General features: G+C 42.4%; 1 protein-coding gene across 2 annotated transcripts in view; it reads left to right on the plus strand.

Annotated features, from left to right (window-relative positions):
- The first annotated feature begins 908 nt into the window (after positions 1–908).
- Positions 909–23,191, plus strand: part of mthfd1l (methylenetetrahydrofolate dehydrogenase (NADP+ dependent) 1 like) — a 94,214-nt gene continuing 71,931 nt past the window's right edge. The window contains exons 1-15 of one of the 2 annotated variants that reach the window (XM_029676454.2): positions 909–1,277; positions 2,167–2,251; positions 2,421–2,471; positions 2,604–2,657; positions 3,413–3,537; positions 4,185–4,285; positions 4,713–4,849; positions 5,183–5,285; positions 6,485–6,641; positions 6,903–7,076; positions 10,317–10,453; positions 10,719–10,765; positions 11,556–11,663; positions 12,629–12,703; positions 13,849–13,951. In XM_029676454.2, the coding sequence (XP_029532314.1) occupies positions 1,042–1,277; positions 2,167–2,251; positions 2,421–2,471; positions 2,604–2,657; positions 3,413–3,537; positions 4,185–4,285; positions 4,713–4,849; positions 5,183–5,285; positions 6,485–6,641; positions 6,903–7,076; positions 10,317–10,453; positions 10,719–10,765; positions 11,556–11,663; positions 12,629–12,703; positions 13,849–13,951 (1,693 nt within the window). In that variant the 5' untranslated portion in view covers positions 909–1,041. The remainder of the gene's footprint in view (positions 1,278–2,166; positions 2,252–2,420; positions 2,472–2,603; positions 2,658–3,412; positions 3,538–4,184; positions 4,286–4,712; positions 4,850–5,182; positions 5,286–6,484; positions 6,642–6,902; positions 7,077–10,316; positions 10,454–10,718; positions 10,766–11,555; positions 11,664–12,628; positions 12,704–13,848; positions 13,952–23,191) is intronic. The other variant, XM_029676455.2, reaches the window with a different exon arrangement.

The following is a 23,191-nucleotide window of genomic DNA, read 5'->3' on the forward strand; positions in this document are numbered from 1 at the left end:
GAAACGTATGGCTTCATTTCCACAACCAATGTGAAACCAAAAACATACATTCCCACAACTTCCAAGGATTCAAATGTGCGAGCCGGGTTGTTACTTGGACATATGTACATATACTGTATATCTGGTACTGGTCTTTCCCTGAATATAGCTCCATTCTTGTTTATTTAATTAATTTTGTGTTAGGTCTACTATTTTTTGTGCATAGTTGGGAAGGGCTCATAAGCAAGCATTTCACGGTAGAGTATACATCAGTTGTATTCGGCGCATGTGACAAAAACAATTTAATTCGATTTTTTTTTACAGCTACATAATGTCAGGATATGTAACCGCAGACCATGGGATACTAATGCTTGTAGCATGCATGTCACATTTAAGGGCCCAAGCCATGGGTTTAGCCTAAAAATAATTAGAATCTTAGCTTAATGTTTTTTCCCCGTCGAGTTTATGTATCGTTTGGCACTGTATGGAACTATACATCCTTTTGTAAAATAAACACAGTTGACTCTACCGCTGCTGATCTGTTACATTGCTTTTAAGACTCCTACTTCCTGAGCCAATCTTACTACATCCCATCCCAATTTTCACAGTAAGTCATAGGACTTGTAGCGCAGCAAAGTCTAGCCTACATTTTGGGTGAAAAGGCAGCTGTCGATTATCACCTTAAACTGCGTTTCATTTTTTTTTATGGCGGTTTGATCGCAGGGGAGGCACTAGAGTAATGTCTTCGGTTTGGCTATTTGTTTCAAGTGAATTAGTCCATAAATAAATATATTTGCAAAAATTCGTCATCTCTCCCATGTCTTATTCGACTAGTAGTTGTTCTGTATTGCTTGCCTACATTTTACTCCCTCTGTTTAATATAACACCCACATACAAACCGCAATAAAAAAAATAAGGGGGTGGCCCGTGGGCTGCTCCTCGCTTTACCAGCACGCTGCTTGCATAGTGTCTCAACCACTACCGGTTTCTTTAATATCACGGGTTCCGAGTCTCACCAGTCGGTAGTTAACATCAACAACCCGTTATTTCATCAGAATCATCATGAGGCTTTCTACACTTCGCCATGCCTGCCGCAATTTACCGACCCCATCCGTACACCAACCTCGTACGGGAGTCCGGGTGTTCGGCTTGGCGAAGAGCTCCCTACGGCTAGGTCCATCCAGCAACAGCCAGTTGCTTCTCCGGGCTGCTAGTTCCGTAAGCGGCACTACCTCCGCGGAAAAAGCGCCCAAGTTAGGAAAGCAAACGGATGGACCGGGCTACGAAAACACTATCAGGTAAACAAAGCCTTTCAATATATTTCAGTCAGCCATTCGTAACATGAACGAATGGCCATCTCACTTATTTCCTGAATGTAGCCAACTTGGTAGTTGAGCCAGCTAACGTTAGCATCTTATTCGATGAATACAGCGAACATCCACGCTACTTGCAATGTTGTATTTCATGTGGGATGTAGCCAGTTTCATTAAAGTTGCTGCAGTAGTTCGTCTTAATAACTTGAGCTTCCCGCGTTTGATCGGCATCTTTTAAGGAGCTGCTGACCAACTACTACCACCCAACTGATGCAATTGTCCACTGTTCTTACTCCCATGCTGGCATGTATGTTTCACACACGTGTAATTGCAACAAATTGTAACTGATACATGAAAACGTTTCCGGTAAAGACTACAAACAAATGTTCCACAATAAAACATTTACATGATGGTCGCCGTATGTAGTGTACAATCCCCATTCCCCATGGCTGGCTTTGACTCAACCTCCAGTAGTAGGCTACTTGGCACAGCAACGTGGCACTGATCACAAAGTCCCCACACACTCTGTAAGGGAAAGTTTATGTAATTATTACTAATAACATGGTCACAAGTATCATTTCACAAAATATTTGCATATGTCGCTTTTCTTTTGTGATTCAATCCCTTTTATTTGAATGATCAAACTGTCACTGTAGCCACCAATACAATCTAGATTTACACTTCCAAACATGATATCTGACTACAATCCAATCATAATGATAAAGCTTGACTACCAGTTGCTTGAAAAGTGTGTGATCGACATTGTCATGCCAAGGATTCTCTTTTGTTTTCGGCTGCTTCCTCCATAGCTTGCCCCTAGGACTACATGTGAATGAATATATGTGGGTTTTTCTGAATCTGGTTTCTCTTGCAGGGAGAATGTTCAAAGGACCAAAGAGGAGATGGTGGCTTTGCAGAGGGGCCACCCTGCACTCAAACCTACGCTGGCTATCATACAGGTAAACAGGCCGTCTGTAGGTCATGGTGGCCTTAGATATTGCTGCTGTGCTTGGCCGTGGTCAGGTGGGCTGGGTATTGATGGGTTATTATAGGCTCCCCCGTGATTGTTTTATTGAACCTTTTGGTGTGTGTCTATGTTGCTCAAGGCTTTGTATTCTCGTCTCAAAGGCAGATGAGGATGACCGTTTACTGGAGCTCAACAAGAAGATGGCTGGAAAGGTACATTAAGTGATTCTGTTTCTCTTTAGTTCAAAAAAAGTAATTTTACTATTACGCTACCCTTTCAGTAGGAGTCAAGTTACCTGTTGGTGTTTTCCCACTGTTCATTTCCCTGAATCCCTCGTTTCATAGATTGGCCTGAATGTTACTCAGATCTGCTTGCCCAGAGAATGCACTGAAGATGAGGTGAGTCAAACCAGCTAATACCTACTACACAAATTCCCACCACAATCCAACAACACTCACTGTGATTGGACATCACATCATTGGCGGTTGCCTTCTTCCCACCCTTCCCTGCAAGTCAAATTCTGCCTGACATTCACTTTACTGTGTGTGTGTCAGGTGAATGCATCTGCATATCTTGTTCTTCCATTACCTGTCTAATGAGTCAAGCCAAAGTCTCTCTCAATGATCAATAAGTATTGGACACAATGTCATGGATCTCCCCCGAGTACTAGATAGTTGTTGTAGGAAATTGTTGAATCTCTTTCAACACCGTACGTTTATGAGGTTCCTTCCTTCTCAGCTGTAGACCTGGGAATGACCTTTTCCATAGTAGGGTGATGATCATGGTCCTGTGTGTATTAGGTGAATATGGATATCTTTGGAATGGGTCTAGTGGATGTCTGGATTTCCGTGAGCGTGTCTGAGGTGTCTGCTGCTCTACTTTCACTATGTCCTCGGTGCATGTGTTTTCTTTCTTCTCCTCTCTCCCTCTATGTTTCTTTACTTCCACTAACCCACTCTCTTTCCAGGGGCAGCTGAGGTCACTATCAGTTGCCTGAGTGGTTGACCTCTCACCTTCAGAGTGCACACTTCTAGACATCAAGGGCCACATTCTTGCTAGTTTACCTTTATGATTTAACTGAAGTAATTTCTCCCTCCAAATTCCACCCCGTCCTTATCCCTCTCCCCGACACCCTCTTTCTTTATTTGTGTAGATTATAGAGGAGGTGTTGAAGCTGAATGAGGATCCCAGGGTGCATGGTGTGTACCTCCACCTCCCCCCTGCCTCCCTCACCAGCCGGGTCCTCAACACACTCAGACCAGAGAAGGACGTGGACGGGTAACTCATTCATTACAAACACAGCTCAGCGTACTTTCTATAACAACATGTTTGTACAATGTTTTAATTAGTGTAATTACAATATTACCACACAGGTATCAGAGCTTTACCATTAATTCATCTGTTGACGCCTGTCCCTTTCTGTCCTGGCTTCGTGTGCCTCTTGCCCTGTGGAGTTTCAATGCATTTTCTGCCATGCTGCCTTGAATTTTGTCCAAATCAGAATGTGCTGCAGGACATTAACAGCCCGTCAGAGAGACAGTACTATGGGTTATTGTAGAGCAACTAAAACATGACCCAATGACAGAGAAACATTCCCTATTATAGGATGACAAGAGTTGCCTTACAACGACAGACGTCATTTTTAAGGTTAAACCACTGTTGGGCCATAGAGCATTGTTAGGGTCATAGCCTTGGCTGGATTATACAGTTACTACTACCACCATCACCCATGCTGTGCCATGGATTGTAATTGTACATAAATCACATTTGATCTATACTGTAACCCTACCCAGTTTTTGCTTATTCATAATGCACAATATGAGGACTATTCTAAAACCACCTGGCCAGCCTACTGCCAACGCTACACTAGCAATGTCTACTACTTGTGCCCTACTTTATGCGTGTGTGTCCTGTCTATACTGTAGGGTGTCAGACCTGAATGTGGGGAGGCTGGTGCGAGGAGATATGAACCAGGGCTTCATACCCCCCATGGCCAACGCTGTCATGGAGCTGCTGGCCAGACATGGTGAGCAGAGAAAGTGTCAGACTGCTACTTAAACTAGACTGGAGTAATTCAGAGCATACCAGCAACGGAGACCACTATGTGTAACTTAAGTCAAGCAGCTAGAGTTCTTCATCACTGATAAGCCTAGCGAGTACGTACCATATGTCAAATCATTTTTGTGTTCAAATTGTAGTGTATGGATTGGATTACTATCCAGTTGAAATAGCTTTGCTATTAGTTTAGGGAAGATGATCCACATATGGATATAGTCCAATGAAACGATGACACCAAACTATTACACCATAAGAAAAACACTAGACTACTGAAGACTCTCACTTTTATGGAACCCCGGGAGGGACTATTCTAGGAATATGAGATAAATTTATATTGTACTGTTGAGTAAAAATATACTGTATTTATCTTATACCATATTTTCCTGTTTCCGTAGACACCCCTATGGAGGGGAGGATTGTGTTGGTGGTGGGGGGTGAAGGACCCCTTGGGGTGGCCCTGCAATGCCTGATGCAGAGAAGAGGTATGGTGGTCCTCCACAGCCGGAGGAGCTCTGAGGTTCTTCAGAAACAGGTATACACACACATTCACCTTCACAAGGCACACGTACATGTTTCAATAGACACTTTGTGTTTTGACCACTCGGTGGCAGTGTAGCTCTAATTGAGGCAATACCCTGAAACATGTGAGGTGTGTTTGATTGCTGTCATGCCATGATTAGACTGACAGAGCTTTGAAGACCTGCAGAGATTAAAGTCAAACCTATCTGCATCTATTACCCTGTACTTGAACTACTGAAGGATGTAATTTGAATTAGTTTGCTCACTTCCCTACATTTTGTCTCACTCTGTCCCCTCTTTCTCCATCTTCTTTTCTCTCTTCTTTTCTCTTGCCTGGGTGATGCAGGCGAACGCTGTAGTCCTGTTGGCTGCAGGGCATATGGATGTCCCTCCCACATGGCTGAGACCTGGGACTGCAGTCATCCACTGTGGCTCCGCTCTTATGACAGGTAGGACTGACCTGTGTCAATCAGGGGGAACATCTTCATCATAGGTACATTACAGAACTGCTTGGTCACAATATGCTTTTAATGAGTTAATTCACTGCTGGATAGATTCTGCAATATACAGTGCATTCGGAAAGTATTCAGACCCCTTTACTTTTTCCACATTTGTTACGTTTCAGCCTAATTCAAAAATAGATTTTAAGTATCTTATCAATCTGCATACAATACCTCATAATGACATAACAATAACAGGTTTTTAGACCACCCCCCCCCCCCCCAATGTATAAAAAAAACTGATATCACATTTATGTATTTATTCAGTATTTTGTTGAAGCATCTTTGGCAGTGATTACAGCCTCAAGTCTTCTTGGGTATGACGATACAAGCTTGGCACACCTGTATTTGAGGAGTTTCTCCCCTTCTCCTCTGCAGATCCTCTCAAGCTCTGTCAGGTTGGATGGGGAGTGTCGCTGCACAGCTATTTTATTTTTTAAATTCTTTTTTTTCTTTTACCCCTTTTTCTCCCCAATTTCGTGGTATCCAATTGTTTTAGTAGCTACTATCTTGTCTCATCACTACAACTTCCGATACACAACCCAACCAAGCCGCACTGCTTCTTAACACAGCGCCATACAACCCGGAAGCAAGCCGCACCAATGTGTCGGAGGAAACACCGTGTACCTGGCAACCTTGGTTAGCGCGCACTGTGCCCGGCCCTGCTGCTAAAAAAGATCCCCACAGCATGATTCTGCCACCACCATGCTTCACCATAGGGATGGTGCCAGGTTTCCTCCAGACGTGATGCTTGGCATTCAGACAAAATAGTTAATTTGTGTTTTAATCAGACCAGAGAATCTTGTTTCTCATGGTCTGAGTCCTTTAAGGTGCCTTTTGGCTTACTCAAAGCGGGCTGTCGTGCCTTATACTGAGGAGTAGCTTCCGTCTGGCCACTCTACCATGAAGGCCTCATTTTTATTTGTATAACAACTTCAGACATTTCTAAAAACCTGTTTTGCTTTGTCATTATGGGGTCTTCTTGTGTGTAGATTGAGGGAAAATACATTTAATCAATTTTAGAATACGGCTGTAACGTACCAAAAAGGGAAGGGGTCTGAATACTTTCCGAATGTACTGTAGATAGAAATTCAGTATGCAACTGTTTTAACCTTATTATTGAGTTGTTATAACATTGTATGTCTCAGAAGATCATGGAATGGAGATGTCTGGAGTGGGACCCCTAACAGCAGCCCTCCGGATGCAGAACGTGGTGCAAAGCAGCAGTCGTTGGGCCCAGGGACAACAGTACAGACCCTGGACACTCCGCAGCCTCAAGCTGCAGCCACTGTCACCTGTACCCAGGTAAGAACCAGGATGTACCCGTGTCACTGGGCTACCTGGGGCAACCCAGGAACTAACCACATCCCTCTATACAAAACACAAAGCTCCCATTTGCACAACCTTTGAATGATGCTAAGAGAGGCAACATCTCTTCTTGCCTTGACAAACCTCAGCTCAAGTGTAGGAGATCTCACAAAAGGACCTCTCTCAGTATTCTAAGCGATGTTTAGATAATATTGTATTATAAGGTCTGGGGTAACTTGTCCACCCATTCCTCCACAGTGACATAGAGATCTCCCGTGCCCAGACCCCTAAGCCTGTGGACCAGCTGGCCCAAGAGATAGGCCTGCTGCAGGAAGAGACTGAGGCCTATGGCAGAACCAAAGCTAAGGTCCGCCTCTCACTCCTGGATCGCCTCAGAGAACAGCCTGATGGGAAATATGTGTTGGTGGCTGGGTGAGTCTTACCGTCCGTCTGGGCAAGGAATTTATTCTAGTTTGAACTTCACCCCTTTGCACATTTGTGTTTCTACCCCCCGATTCCATCTCTATTCTCACTACACTGCTCACAGAAATGTGCTCACTGTTAGTTTTACTACAAATGCCTGGGAACTAGGTTGTTTGGGTTTCCTCTTGTCAAATTCTACGAGAGAGAGTGAGCTGCCAGTAGGTTTTTTTCTTTTAGATGGCTAAACAGAGAGGAAGATATATATTTTTTTCTTCTTCTTGGAGATGGATAGGGGTCAGGAGACCGTGGAGCCTTTCCTCATACCTGTCAGGGCCCCTGGCGGTCAGGGCCGGCCCCTCTTTGAAGGGTGTGTGAACGTTGCTGCTCTGACAGATCAGGCCCCACTGCCTCCTTTCATGTGTCTGGCTGAGGAATGCAACCCCTGGCAGACCGGCAGCAACACACACACACACACACACACACACACAGGTTATAATGCGCTAAACACTCTTTATTTCTCCAACCCAATGCTACAAGCATACACACACACACACAGGTTCTAATGCGCTAAACACTCTTTATTTCTCCAACCCAATGCTACAAGCATACACACACACACTCCCACACACTGTCACATAAACACATAGTGTATTCAGAAATATTCACACCCCTTGACTTTTTCCACATTTTTTTTGTTATAGCCGGAATTTTGTGTCACTGGCCTACACACATGACCCCTTTTAATGTCAGTGGAGATTCGTTTGGAGACATATTTACAAATGTATAAAAAATGAAAAGCTGAAATGTCTTGAGTCAATAAATGTTCAACTCGTTTGATATGGCAAGCCTAAATAAGTTTAGGTGTACAAGTGTGCTTAACAAGTCACATAGTAAGTTGCATGGACTCACTCTGTGTGCAATAATGGTGTTTAACATGATTTTTGAATTACTTTTTATTTATTTAATTTTTTATTTAAACTTTATTTAACCAGGTAGGCCAGTTGAGAACACCTTTATTTAACCAGGTAGGCCAGTTGAGAACACGTTCTCATTTACAACTGCGACCTGGCCAAGATAAAGCAAAGCAGTGTGACACAAACAACAACACAGAGTTACACATCGGATAAACAAGCATACAGTCAATAACACAATAGGAAAAAAATAAAGTCTAGATACATTGTGCAAATGGCGTGAGGAGGTAAGGCAATAAACAGGCCATAATAACGGAGTAATTACAGTTTAGCAAATGAACACTGGAGTGATAGATGAGCAGATGATGATGTGCAAGTAGAAATACTGGTGTGCAGAAGAGCATAAAAGTACATACAAACAATATGGGGGTGGGGTAGGTAGATTGGGTGGGATATTTACAGATGGGCTATGTACAGCTGCAGCGATCAGTTAGCTGCTCGGATAGCTGATGTTTAAAGTTAGTGAGGGAAATATAAGTCTCCAGCTTCAGCGATTTTTGGCAATTTGTTCCAGTCATTGGCAGCAGAGAACTGGAAGGAAAGGCGGCCAAAGCAGGTGTTGGCTTTGGGGATGAGCAGTGAGATATACCTGCTGGAGCGCGTGCTACGGGTGGGTGTTATCGTGACCAGTGAGCTGAGATAAGGCAGAGCTTTACCTACCTCATGACTACCTCATCTCTGTACCACACACATACAATTATCTATAAGGTGAGCAGTGAATTTCAAATGTGGATTCAACTAAATTCCAGGGAGGTTATCCAATGCCTCGCAAAGAAGGGCACCTATTGGTTGATGGGATTTTTTTTTCAAGCAGACATTCAATATCCCTTTGAGCATGGTGAAGTTATTAATTACACTTTGGATGGTGTATCAATACACCCAGTCACTAGAAAGATACAGGCGTCCTTCCTAACTCAGTTGCTCAGGGATTTCACCATGAGGCCAATGGTGACTATTAAACAGTTACATAGTTTAATTGCTGTGATAGAACATTGTAGTTACTCCACAATACTAACCTAAATGACAGAGTGAAAAGGAAGCCTGTACAGAATAAAAATATGCCAAAACGTGCATCCCGTTTGCAATAAGGCACTAAAGTAAAACTGCAAAAAATGACCTTTATGACCTGAATACAAAGTGTTATTTTTGGGGGGGCAAATACAACACATCACTGAGTATCACTCATGTTTTCAAGCAGGGTGGTGGCTGCATTATGTTATGGATATGCTTGTCATCGGCAAGAACTACATACATATATCTTTAAAAATAGATTTTTTTTAGATAAAAATAAACAGAATAGAGCTAAATACAGGCAAAATCCTAGAGGAAAACCTGGTTCAGTCTAGACCAGACACTGGGATAGAAATTCACCTTTCAGCAGGACAATAACCTTAAACACAAGGCCAAATATACATGAGTTGCTTACCAAGATGACATTTGAATTTTCCTGAGTGGCCTAGTTTGAGTTTTGACTTAAATCGGTTTAAATCTATTGCAAGACTTGTAAATGACTGTCTAGTAAATTATCAATTTTACAGAACTTGAAGAATTAAACAAATACATGTCCAAATATTGTATAATCCAGGTGTGCAAAACTCTTAGACTTAACCAGAAAGACTCACAGCTGTAATCGCTGCCAAAGTTTATTCTAACATGTATTGACTAGGGTGTGAATACTTATGTAAGATATTTCTGTATTTCGCTTTCAATGAATTTGCAAACATTTCTGAAAACACGTTTTCACTTTGTCAAAATGGAGTTGTGTAGATGGGTGAGGAAAAAAGTCAATTTAATCCAGGCTGTAACACAACAAATGTGGAATAAGTCAAGGGGTCTGATTACTTTCTGAAGGCTCTGTACACACTGATTCACTATCCGGCTCTTACTTCCCTCGGTCTCACACACACACTCTCGATCTTCTTAAGGAGACGTCTTTGTTCCCTGAGGGGCCTCACTCAATTGTTGTCAGAAGAAGAGAGCATGTTCACCGGATAGGGAGAGAGAAAGTGCCTCTACCTTTTTCTTCCCTCTTTTCCCACCTTTTACCACAAACTGGGCAACATTGGGTTAAAAGAAGGATGACATTTTAAGTCCATTTTTAATAGGTCTCACAGGGTTCTCACTTTTATATTTGATTTATTCATCTCTATAATGTCCAGCGAGATACCAATTGGTCACATGAATTAGTCCAACTGCTTTGAGTCCCTCATTCTAGAACTATACTCTATTAGTGTGTGTACGTTTCTCTTAATGTTATCTCTTTTCTCTCCAACACCAGTATCACTCCGACCCCCCTGGGGGAGGGTAAGAGCACGGTGGTCATTGGCCTGGTCCAGGCGCTCTCTGCCCACCTCAAGCTCAACTCCTTCGCCTGCCTCAGACAGCCCTCTCAGGGGCCCACCTTTGGGGTCAAAGGTCAGAGAGGGCAGATCTCTACTCGTATATCAATGTTAGAGATATCTATGCTAATAAATGAATCTGTTCACATATCCATCTGCTTCTTATGAGGAGAATGGTAAGGGAATGTTGTCTGTGTGACGCTAATTGTTAACATCTTTGTTCAGATTGTAAGGGGATGGAGGTGGAGTAGTTTACTTAGTCCACAGCTCAGCAGTACTCCTGTCTCCCTTGTGCCTGTTGTCTCGCTCTCACTGTGTGTTTTGTCTGTGTGTTCCCCTAGGGGGCGCCGCGGGAGGGGGATATGCCCAGGTCATCCCTATGGAGGAGGTAAGAGACACACACAGGCAGCTCTCAGCTGGACCCACGGCTTCAAAGGGGCTACACAAACACACCAATGTTTAAACTATACACACACACACCCCCCCAAGGCGTGCATAACATTCTCTGTGACTAAAGTGTGCGTGAAGAGACAAGGTGGAGGGTGAGAGCTGGAGGGAGGGATATGGGGAGGGAGGCGTCAGACTTCAAAGTCAGAGAGACAGACACTTCAGAGAAGGCTCTTCAGCCTCCTAGCCTCCCTGCCTTCAACACAAACACCAGCACCGTTGAACTCCCCCCCCTTCGCTCTCTTTCTCTCCTCAATACTCCAGTGGCTGTTAAATGGATCTTTAAACTACATGATGGAGTCTGTTGGACTGTAAAGGCACTGACTGTATTGTGATCTTTGTGTGTCGTAGTGTAGTCACAGAGGTGGGGGTCCAGTCAAGTATAGGGCAACATGAGTTCATAGTCACAGTATGAGACATGGCATATAGCCTGATTGAAATTGCATATAACCCTCCCTCTTGGTTTTCTATGAAACTCTACTCTGTTCCATGAAATTCATTGAGTTCATTAAATTGAGTTTTCACTTCTGTAGTTATTTCACTTTTGAATCTGATGACTTGCTCTCTTTTTGCTCACTCTTCTCTCTCTCTTTGTCTCTCTGTCCCTTTATCTCTGTCCCATCTTCTTTATATCTTTGTCTCTCTGTCCCACCTTTATCTCTCTCTCTCTCTTTGTCTCTCTGTTCCACCATCGTTCTCTCTCTCTCTTTGTCCCACCTTCTCTCTCTCAGTTCAACCTCCATTTGACAGGTGATATCCATGCAATCACTGCAGCCAATAACCTGGTGGCTGCTGCCATTGATGCCCGGATGCTGCACGAGGCCACCCAAAAAGACAAGGTGACAGTGATGTCATAATTCAGAGTGATTCTGACATCACAATGGAGAGTTATGCCATCAGAATGCAGAGTTGTCCTAAAAATGATATTGACATCACAATGTAAATAGTTTCAGTGTATTCCCAGTAGTATTAGATAGCCGCAACATTTGAACTCCATTTTCTTGTCTGCTTGTTTAAGACAATTATAAAACTACATTTAAGAAAAGCACATGTCTGAAGATTGCTTTTCAACATCGCCTGTTCCCGAGCGTTTTCACTACTTAAAAAAAACATAATATTGTAGGGACTCGTGCCCCTTTCTTGGCGGTGCTAGCAGCCATGTGAGTGCTAGCTAGCTAGCTACCGACCGGAACATTATGCTAGCCGTTATGCTAGCCATGACCAACAGCACAAACAAACGTACTATACAGATGCAAGTAGTGAGGAGTTAAACGAACTATACTAAACGAGTTAAATGTCTTTCCTATGGTATAACGGTTTTCCACGCACAACTACCTGTAGCCTACCTGGACACCGGTTCCCCACAATCTCCCATGCAGAGTAGCCTGAAACCACAGGGCTCTTCTCGCAGGCTCTATTACTCTGTCGGAGCATTGCGACTCGTACGTCGAGACTTTTGCCCTGGTTACATGTACATTGAACAACACTCCAGCTTTTTGGCGTGTTATGTTATTTACATATAACTAAGTTGTTACTTTTACACTAGGGTTTAATGGGAAAGCATGTTTGTTTTCCCCAATTTGTGGTCGAGGGGAATTCCTTATTAGGTGAACATCGTATAGGAGGGATATGTCAGTGTATAAATAAGTTATTCCATGCAAATCCCTTCAAAGCATTGTTAGATGCCTAAATGTGACACTAGTGAGATCACAATGTTGTCACAGGACCCATTTAACTTCCATATTGTGTATGAATTATGAAATCACCACTTGATATATTCTCTTTTACGGTTCCATCTCTCCAGGCTCTGTACAGCAGACTGGTCCCCTCAGTGAACGGAGTCAGGCGCTTCTCTCCCATACAGATTTCCAGGCTACGTGTAAGTCCACCCAATTCACTGCCTAAGGTCCTATGTGTACTGGCTATTGTTCAGTTACCTCGCCCAGTTATGTCCCTAAGACCTCCACTAGGTGGCCTCAGTGAGCTGATTTACTGGTCGTCCAAAGTCCCTTCATAGTACCTCCCACTCTGCAGCACTATCCCCTCAACATCACCACTCATCTGTTTGGATTACAGTTAGAGTAACATAGGACTCTATGGTTTACCATAGGTCTTTTATAGGAGTGTTGATAGCAGTCCGGCTTACTGTTAAACCATAACAAACAGATAGGAGATGGAGGCGTGAGGTCCTCCGAACCAGCACACAGCCTCAGAGACACAAACACACAACTTGAGGAAGACTTGAGTGGTGAAGTTCAGGAGGATGTGAAATATTTATCCGTTTGAAGATATGTGGAAGAGGGAGGGAAACCGACAGAGTGGAAGAGCTTTGAGGGAGAAGTACTGGAGGAGTCTCTTAAGAATTGTCTAATGAAGGTGATCTAGGACTAGACATAAATGAAAGATCCGTCTGTCTTCTGCCAGAAATGTCATAATTTAGTATTTTGTTAATGGAAAACACTCTTAGGCACTGCTCCAGAGTCTCCCATAAGGGTTCTATTGAGTTGAGATCTGGTGACTGAGACACACATACCCTTTAACCTCCATGCTCCTTTGAGACCCCTCTGGGAAAAGTCACTGAGATCTCTTCTAGCAATGGTAGCCAGAATAATGGGCTACTGGGAATGTGTCTAAATGACCCTAAGCATGATGGGATGTTAATTGCTTAATTAACTCAGGAACCACACCTGTGTTGAAGCACCTGCTTTCAATACACTTTGTATCCCTCATTTTCTTTAGTGACAGAGAGTCAGGACACCCGTTTAAAACACGGTGCCCTACACAGGGCAATGACCCCAATCACTGACCTGGGATATACTTTTTTTTGGACCAGAGGAAAGAGTGCCTCCTACTGGCCCTCAAACTCCACTTCCAGTAGCATCTGGCCTCCCATCCAGGGACTAACCCTTCTTAGCTTCAGAGGTCTGCCAGCAGTGGGATGCAGGTGCTATGCTGCTGGCTTTACCACTGCATGATTCATAAGCTGTTGTTGACATTATCATTTCTCTCTCTCTCCTGCTCTAGCGTTTGGGCATCAGTGAGATTGACCCCAGTGCTCTCACGCCCCAGGAGGTCAGCTCCTTTGTCCGTCTCGACCTCGACCCCGCCAAGGTCACCTGGCAGAGAGGTAGGACCCTGTCCAATCAGTTATTCCCCCCTCCCATATTACAGGCCCCCCACATGATTGGTTAATGTGTTGATTTGAGGGGTGGAGCAGTGTTTCCGTTAGCCGGTAATTGTAATTGTAGCCGGCCAATTGTGCTGCTGGGAGAGAGAAAGCAAGAAAGGAGCCTTGGCCTAAAATGAAAGTTGGAGAGTATGTCTATACTGAAAAGCTTACAAGGCAGGACTCCAGACTGTGACCATTTAGTCACCAACCCTTTACTTTAAAAAATATATATATTTGAACCTTTATTTAAATAGACAAGTCAGTTAAGAACCAATTCTTATTTTCAATGACGGCCTAGGAACAGTGGGTTACCTGCCTTGTTCAGGGGCAGAACGACAGATTGTTACCTTGTCAGCTTGTGGATTCGATCTTGCAACCTTTCAGTTACTAGTCCAACGCTCTAACCACTAGGCTACATGCCGCACTTGGCTGTGCGAGTAAAATAAAATGATTGGTCGTGTCGTTGCTGGCTGCACATTCATTAACCTCACTAAAACATAAAGGTTGGAGGCTGAAACCATGATTTGGACAAAAGGTAAGTACATTATCCTCATGTTTCCTGTAATGAAGGTGTCTGCCTGCCTGTACCTTTTTTAGCTGGGGCCTGCTGCTGTGTCAAGCGAGACACTCTCCTTTCCTGGGAGAAAAAAAAAATCTGTTTTCTGATAGTTTTACAATCTTGTTGCGTCATGAAAAAATAAACAAAATAGTTTGACCAAATCATGGGCTGGTGCCACAGACTGAAAAACAGTTCCACCAGGGGAAAATGTTAGTCTGGAGCCCCTGCTACCAGGGGAATGTCCTAAATATGGAAAAGTGGTTGCGGACAAAGATGACAAGAATGTTGATGCGGCTAAACTCGCTATAGGATACAATTCTGGAGTATTTATAATAATTTGTTTTATCCTTATTATTGTATTTCATTGTTGTTATTGTAGGCCAATGTATTAATACAACCAAGTTCTTTAACCCCTGTGTAGTCTTAACATTCCGAATACTCCCCTTGTCCTAAGGGTCAAAAATGACCCGCCTTCACTAAACCCCTAAAATTAAGCAGCTTATTAATTGAATTTTAAACCTCAAATCTATTTTGCATGAAGAAACAACCTGTCATTAATCACAAACTTTGTGAATATCTGGGTTTTCCCTCTTCACAATGCAGACAGACTGGACTAGAGGTCGACCGATTAATCGGAATGGCCGATTTCAAGTTTTCATAACAATCGGAAATCGGTATTTTTCGACACCGATTTGGCCGATTAAAAAAAAAAAAATGTATATATATATATATATATTTTTTTTTTACACCTTTTATTTAACTAGGCAAGTCAGTTAAGAACACATTCTTATTTTCAATGACGGCCTAGGAACGGTGGGTTAACTGCCTCGTTCAGGGGCAGAACGACAGATTTTTACCTTGTCAGCTCGGGGGATTCAATCTTGCAACCTTACAGTTAACTTGTTATGGCTGCAATCCCGATATTAGGATAAGTGTCATCAACATCCGCTGAATTGCATAGCACTACATACAATAAATATTACTATAAATATTTATATTCATGAAATCACAAGTGCAATATAGGAAAACACAGCTTAGCCTTTTGTTAATCCACCTGTCGTGTCAGATTTTGAAATGATGCTTTACAGCGAAAGCAATCCAAGTGTTTGTGGAAGTTTATCGATCGAACGATAAAACATTAAGTACACTTAGCATCAGGTAGCTCTGTCACACAAATCAGAAAAGCAATCAAATTAATCGTTTACCTTTTGATGATCTTGGGATGTTTTCACTCACAAGACTCCCAGTTACACAACAAATGTTCCTTTTGTTCCATAAAGATTATTTTTAGATCCAAAATACCTCCGTTTGTTTGTCGCGTTATGTTCAGAAATCCACAGGAAAGAGCGGTCACAACAACGCAGACAAATTCCAAATAGTTTCCATAATGTCCACAGAAACATGTCAAGTTTTTTATAATCAATCCTCAGGTTGTTTTAAAAATATATAATCGATAATATATCAGCTGCAAATGTCTTTTACAGTAGGAGAGGGAAAAGCAATACCTATCCAAACTCTGTTGTGCGAGATAAACTCATGTGACCACTTGACGCGATGTTATCGTTCTGGCTCATTTTTCAAAATAAAAACCTGAAACTATGTCTGAAGACTGTTGACACCTTGAGGAAGCGACAGGAAAAGGAATCTGGTTAATATCCCTTTAAATGGAGCAAGGGGAGGCTATGGAACATGGAATTTTCCAAATGGAAGCCACTTCCTGCCTTGATTTTCCTCAGGGTTTCGCCTGCAATATCAGTTCTGTTATTCTCACAGACAATATTTCGACAGTTTTGGAAACTTTAGAGTGTTTTCTATCCAATACTAATAATAATGTGCATATATTAGCAACTGAGCCTGAGGAGCTTGCCGTTTACAATGGGCACCTTTTCATCCAAGCTACTCAATACTGCCCACCAGCCATAAAAAGTTTTAACTGGTCCAACGCTCTAACCACCTGATTACATTGCACTCCACGAGGAGACTGCCTGTTACGCGAATGCAGTAAGCCAAGGTAAGTTGCTAGCTAGCATTAAACTTACCTTATAAAAAAACAATCAATCATAACCACTAGTTAACTACACATGGTTGATGATATTACTAGTTTATCTAGCGTGTCCTGCATTGCATATAATCGATGCGGTGCGTATCGTTGCTCCAATGTGTACCTAACCATAAACATCAATGGCTTCCTTAAAATCAATACACAGAAGTATATTTTTTTAAACCTGCATATTTAGCTAAAAGATATCCAGGTTAGCAGGCAATATTAACCAGGTGAAATTGTGTCACTTCTCTTGCGTTCATTGCACGCAGAGTCAGGGTATATGCAACAGTTTGAGCCGCCTAATTTGCCAGAATTTTACGTAATTACGACATAACATTGAAGGTTGTGCAATGTAACAGGAATACAGTGGGGCAAAAAAGTATTTAGTCAGCCACCAATTGTGCAAGTTCTCCCACTTAAAAAGATGAGTGAGGCCTGTAATTTTCATCATAGGTACACTCCAACTATGACAGACAAAATTAGAAAAACAAATCCAGAAAATCACATTGTAGGATTTTTTATGAATTTATTTGCAAATTATGGTGGAAAATCCGTATTTCACTGAAAGAATAAACGTCTTGTTGTCGAGATGATAGTTTCTGGATTTGGCCATATTAATGACCTAAGGCTCGTATTTCTGTGTGTTATCATGTTTAACTAACTCTATGATTTGATAGAGCAGTCTGACTGAGCGATGGTTGGCACCAGCAGGCTCGTAAGCTTTCATTCAAACAGCACTTTTGTGCGTTTGCCAGCGGCTGTTTATGTCTTCAAGCCTATCAACTCCTGAGATTAGTCTGGTGTAATCGATGTGAAATGGCTAGCTAGTTAGCGGGGTGAGCGCTAATAGCGTTTCAAACGTCACTCGCTCTGAGACTTGGAGTAGTTGTTCCCCTTGCTCTGCATGGGTAACGCTGCTTCGAGGGTGGCTGTTGTCGATGTGTTCCTGGTTCGAGCCCAGGTAGGGGCGAGGAGAGGGACGGAAGCTATACTGTTACACTGGCAATACTAAAGTGCCTATAAGAACATCCAATAGTCAAAGGTATATGAAATACAAATGGTATAGAGGGAAATAGTCCTATAATTTCTATAATAACTACAACCTAAAACTTCTTACCGTGGAATATTGAAGACTCATGTTAAAAGGAACTACCAGCTTTCATATGTTCTCATGTTCTGAGCAAGGAACTTAAACGTTAGCTTTCTAACATGGCACATATTGCACTTTTACTTTCTTCTCCAACACTTTGTTTTTGCATTATTTAAACCAAATTGAACATGTTTTATTTATTTGAGGCTAAATTGATTTTATTGATGTATTATATTATGTGAAAATAAGTGTTCATTCAGTATTGTTGTAATTGTCATTATTACAAATACATTTTTAAAAAATACGCCGATTAAATCGGTATCTGCTTTTTTTGGGGGGGGGGTCATCCAATAATCGGTATCGGCGTTGGAAAATCATAATCGGTCGACCTCTAGAGTGGACACCAATTGTTTTTATCACAACACCTGTCATAATTGTTTTCTTTACTTCATTAGAGGTTTTTTATTATTATTACTTTTGCTAAAGGTACTGCAATAGATAGCACTTGTATAGCCTAAGAAAGTAGCAGAAACTTGCAGAAAGTAGTTTTCAAATCAAATCCAATTTTATTTGTCACATACACATGGTTAGCAGATGTTAGTGCGAGTGTAGCGAAATGCTTGTGCTTCTAGTTCCGACAATGCAGTAATAACCAACAAGTAATCTAGCTAACAATTCCAAAACTACTACCTTATAGACACAAGTGTAAGGGGATAAAGAATATGTACATAAAGATATATGAATGAGTGATGGTACAGAGCGGCATAGGCAAGATACAGTAGATGGTATTGAGTGCAGTATATACATATGAGATGAGTATGTAAACAAAGTGGCATAGTTAAAGTGGCTAGTGATACATGTATTACATAAAGATGCAGTAGATGATAGAGTACAGTATATACATATACATATGAGATGAATAATGTAGGGTATGTAAACATTATATTAGGTAGCATTGTTTTTAAAGTGGCTAGTGATATATTTTACATCCTTTCCCATCAATTCCCATTATTAAAGTGGCTGGAGTTGAGTCAGTGTGTTGGCAGCAGCCACTCAATGTTAGTGGTGGCTGTTTAACAGTCTGATGGCCTTGAGATAGAAGCTGTTTTTCAGTCTCTCGGTCCCAGCATTGATGCACCTGTACTGACCTCGCCTTCTGGATGATAGCGGGGTGAACAGGCAGTGGCTCGGGTGGTTGCTGTCCTTGATGATCTTTATGGCCTTCCTGTGACATCGGGTGGTGTAGGTGTCCTGGAGGGCAGGTAGTTTGCCCCCGGTGATGCGTTGTACAGACCTCACTACCCTCTGGAGAGCCTTACGGTTGTGGGCGGAGCAGTTGCCGTACCAGGCGGTGATACAGCCCGACAGGATGCTCTCGATTGTGCATCTGTAGAAGTTTGTGGGTGCTTTTGGTGACAAGCCGAATTTCTTCAGCCTCCTGAGGTTGGAGAGGCGCTGCTGCGCCTTCTTCACGATGCTGTCTGTGTGAGTGGACCAATTCAGTTTGTCTGTGATGTGTATGCCGAGGAACTTAAAACTTACTACCCTCTCCACTACTGTTCCATCGATGTGGATAGGGGGGTGTTCCCTCTGCTGTTTCCTGAAGTCCACAATCATCTCCTTTGTTTTGTTGACGTTGAGTGTGAGGTTATTTTCCTGACACCACACTCCGAGGGCCCTCACCTCCTCCCTGTAGGCCGTCTCGTCGTTGTTGGTAATCAAGCCTACCACTGTTGTGTCGTCCGCAAACTTGATGATTGAGTTGGAGGCGTGCGTGGCCACGCAGTCGTGGGTGAACAGGGAGTACAGGAGAGGGCTCAGAACGCACCCTTGTGGGGCCCCAGTGTTGAGGATCAGTGGGGTGGAGATGTTGTTGCCTACCCTCACCACCTGGGGGCGGCCCGTCAGGAAGTCCAGTACCCAGTTGCACAGGGCGGGGTCGAGACCCAGGGTCTCGAGCTTGATGACGAGCTTGGAGGGCACTATGGTGTTTTGAAGGGAAACAACTCTTGAACTTTTTTGGCAACGTAGTGATATATTCTTATAAACTGTACAATGAGAAATTCAACCACAAAATACTAGTTTAATCCCATTTTTTTTAACCATTGCCCCCACCCACAAGGTGTATAAACAATAAGAGTAAGATAGACACAAAACAAAAACGTGAAGAACATAAATCAGCAATACATAATAAAATGAACAGTGAAAATCACTTGCATTACAGATTTACCTCTGAATGGAACCAGTTGCTCATCCACTGTTACTTCAGGCCCAGGGTTGTAGAGGTAGGGTAGACGCTCCACCCACTTCTCCCAGACCTCTCTTATGGCCGCCAGTTTGTCTCTCACACATCTTGAAGGTCTCGGTTATCAAATTGTAGCATTCTTGAGAAAGTGTGAAAGACGTGGCATTGTGGCACGGAAAATCGCCCTTCTACTCTCTGCATCCCAGAGACTAGATGTAGCCTCACCTCGGGACGTATACACACCCGCTAAGATTAGCAGCCCTATGTAGGCACGCAGGTCAATCTCATCCATCCTTTTCCAGTTGTCTCCATATTTACAGAAACCCTCCAAATTTGTCATCTCCAGGATTATTTTTTATTTCGATGGCTGGTGTGATGAACATGTAGAATGTTGAGGCGATGGTCCTGGGCAACTGCATGTCTTGTGGGCCCTGGGGTCATCCTTATGACATTTTGTGCTGCCATCCTGCCCTGGTTGTCATATGGTGACAAGAACCATGTTATTTTGCTGTTCTTTGACAAAAATGTTCCTCCTGGACATCTGAAAAAATCTGATCTTTGACCTGTTGGTCACTGAAACGTGCACTTGTGGCTTCAGCAAAGAGAGAACTGGGAGGACTGTCATCTGCAGCACCATTATAGCCTCTGACTGCATTCCCCATTAGTAAACAATGCTTTCAAGAAATTGTTATTTTGTCTGAAATTGTTTTTATTTTGTTGTCGTGGAGGGGAGATGCTGCACATGCACAAGAAAGTTTGAGTTCAATTAGTAGCACACAATCTCAATTTCGTGTGTGTGTGTAACTGATTTTATAACTACTAATCTTTGTAATCTGGTGGTGTACAGATTTCATGGAAATATGAACATGTTTCGCTTTTTCTAATGTTGTGGTCGCTCTAGGAAAAGTAATCAAATTTCAAGTTGAAAAATATCAGTTAGAGGGTTTTCTCTGCTGTTAAACATAATGGCGGGTCATTTTTGACTCTTAAGACAACACAAGGGTTAAATATGTTAAACTTATTATGTTTAATTTTGTTTATATTTTCGTTGGCTGAATAAAGTTTGATCTGTCTTTTTAATTGTGTGCTCCTTATTTAGTTTAAGAGGTTATCAGTAGGCCTGTTGTAAAATAAATATCATTAGCCTATTACTGTCATTTGTTGGGTATGGTAGGCACTAGCCTTTCTTGGTAATTGCTGCGTTATAGCCTGTTCAAAACTTTTGTTTCATTCTTTTTATCCATTTACTTTGGCCAAATTAAGTTTAAACTGTGATGTTGTGTTTGCCGAAATATAATATGCTTCTCGTATTTTCCCAATAAACAATGGCTTGGCTTGATTTTTGATATTACCCTAATACAGTTTAGAAACGTTTGTGGGAAAAGGTGTGGGTATTGGCCTATTATACTGCAGGCCTACGATATGAACGCAGTTCGCACCGGCACTCAACCTGACTCTGACAGTTGAACTTGAGGTGAGGAAGGATGTTTTAGGCCTACCAGAGTTTCTCCTATAATCTAATCTTTGAAAGAAAAATATTTTGTTGTTGTTGTTGTGTGCATTAAAATAACATCAAATTGATCAGAAATACAGTGTAGACATTGTTAATGTTGTAACTGACTATTGTAGCTGGAAACAGCTGATTTAAATCAAATAAAATGTTTTTATGGAATATCTACATAGACGTACAGGGGCCTATTATCAGCAACCATCACTCCTGTGTTCCAATGGCACGTTGTGCTAGCTAATCCAAGTTTATACTTTTTAAAGGCTAATTGATCATTAGAAAACCCTTTTGTAATTATGTTAGCGCAGCTGAAAACTGTTCTGTTAAAGAAGCAATACAACTGTCCTGCTTTAGACTAGTTGAGTATCTGGAGCATCACCGTTTGTGGGTTCAATTACAGTGGCAAAATGGCCATAAACAAAGGACTTTCCTCTGAAACTCGTCAGTTTATTCTTGTTCTGAGAAATGGAGGCTATTCCATGCGAGAAATTGCCAAGAAACTGAAGATCTCGTACAACACTGTCTTCTACCTTCACAGAACAGCGCAAACTGTCTCTAACCAGAATAGAAAGAGGAGTGGGAGGCCCCAGTGCACAACTGAGCACTAGGACAAGTACATAAGTGTTTAGTTTGAGAAACAGACGCCTCACAAGTCCTCAACTGGCAGCTTCATTAAATAGTACCCACAAAACACCAACATCAATTATAGAGGCGACTCGGGGATGCTGGCCTTCTAGGCAGAGTTCCTCTGTTCAGTGTCTGTGTTCTTTTGCCCATCTTTAATCTTTTTTCCTTCTTATTGGCCAGTCTGAGATATGGCTTTTTTTTTTTTTTTATTGTAAACGATAGGCTATACAGTTTGGCGGCAGGTAGCTTAGTGGTTAGAGCGTTGGACTAGTAACCGAAAGGTTGCAAGATCGAAACCCTGAGCTGACAAGGTAAAAATCTGTCGTTCTGCCCCTGAACAAGGCAGTTAACCCACTGTTCCGAGGCCGTCATTGAAAATAAGAATTTGTTCTTAACTGACTTGCCTAGTTAAATAAAGGTTCAAAAATATTTATGTACAGATCAAAACACAAGGAATAGTGTTTTTGTAATTAGTTATAGGCTGTTTATCCCTTGTTTTGATGGCGCTAGCTGTTTGGGTGGATGAGTTTACGCACCTAATGCATATGGATGACCAGTAAATGTGTCAAATGTCCGACAAATTTAAATCATCCCAGTCACTTGTCTGCCGCCAGATTTTCCAAACGAACCCCTGGGGTGGAGGGTCTTGGGATTCATAGGTAGTGAGTGATATCTAGGTCTACTCTCAATGGGTATTCTCCCTGTGTCTGTCCCACCCCTAACTCATGCCTCCAAGTCCCCAAAGGGGTGCAGTAGTCAGAGACCCAGATAGCTGGGTGTGGTGAGTGGGGGGCACAGTTTTTCACCCCTCTGGGAATAATGTTGTTTTTAGGTTGTCAGGAGCCTGAACAGTGTTATGCCTGATGGGGTATTTACTCCACAAGCTCAAAAGGGCACATTGAAGAGTGTGCTTCCAGAAGATTAAAAACAGTGTTACGACATATGCGTGTGTCTGTGCACACGTGTATTTCTGCCAGCCTATGGCTTGTGCACGTCTGTTTTTATTTAATTAAAGCACAGGACGATGTTGGACTCCTGTGATTTCCTGTGGTCTTGGTGGATAAACCACAGGGAAACAACAAACTGTTGAGTGAGACCTAAAGAACTCACCTTAACCTTCTCTATT

Source organism: Oncorhynchus nerka, linkage group LG13 (assembly GCF_034236695.1).
Source record: "Oncorhynchus nerka isolate Pitt River linkage group LG13, Oner_Uvic_2.0, whole genome shotgun sequence".
NCBI classification, from domain to species: Eukaryota; Metazoa; Chordata; class Actinopteri; order Salmoniformes; family Salmonidae; genus Oncorhynchus; species Oncorhynchus nerka.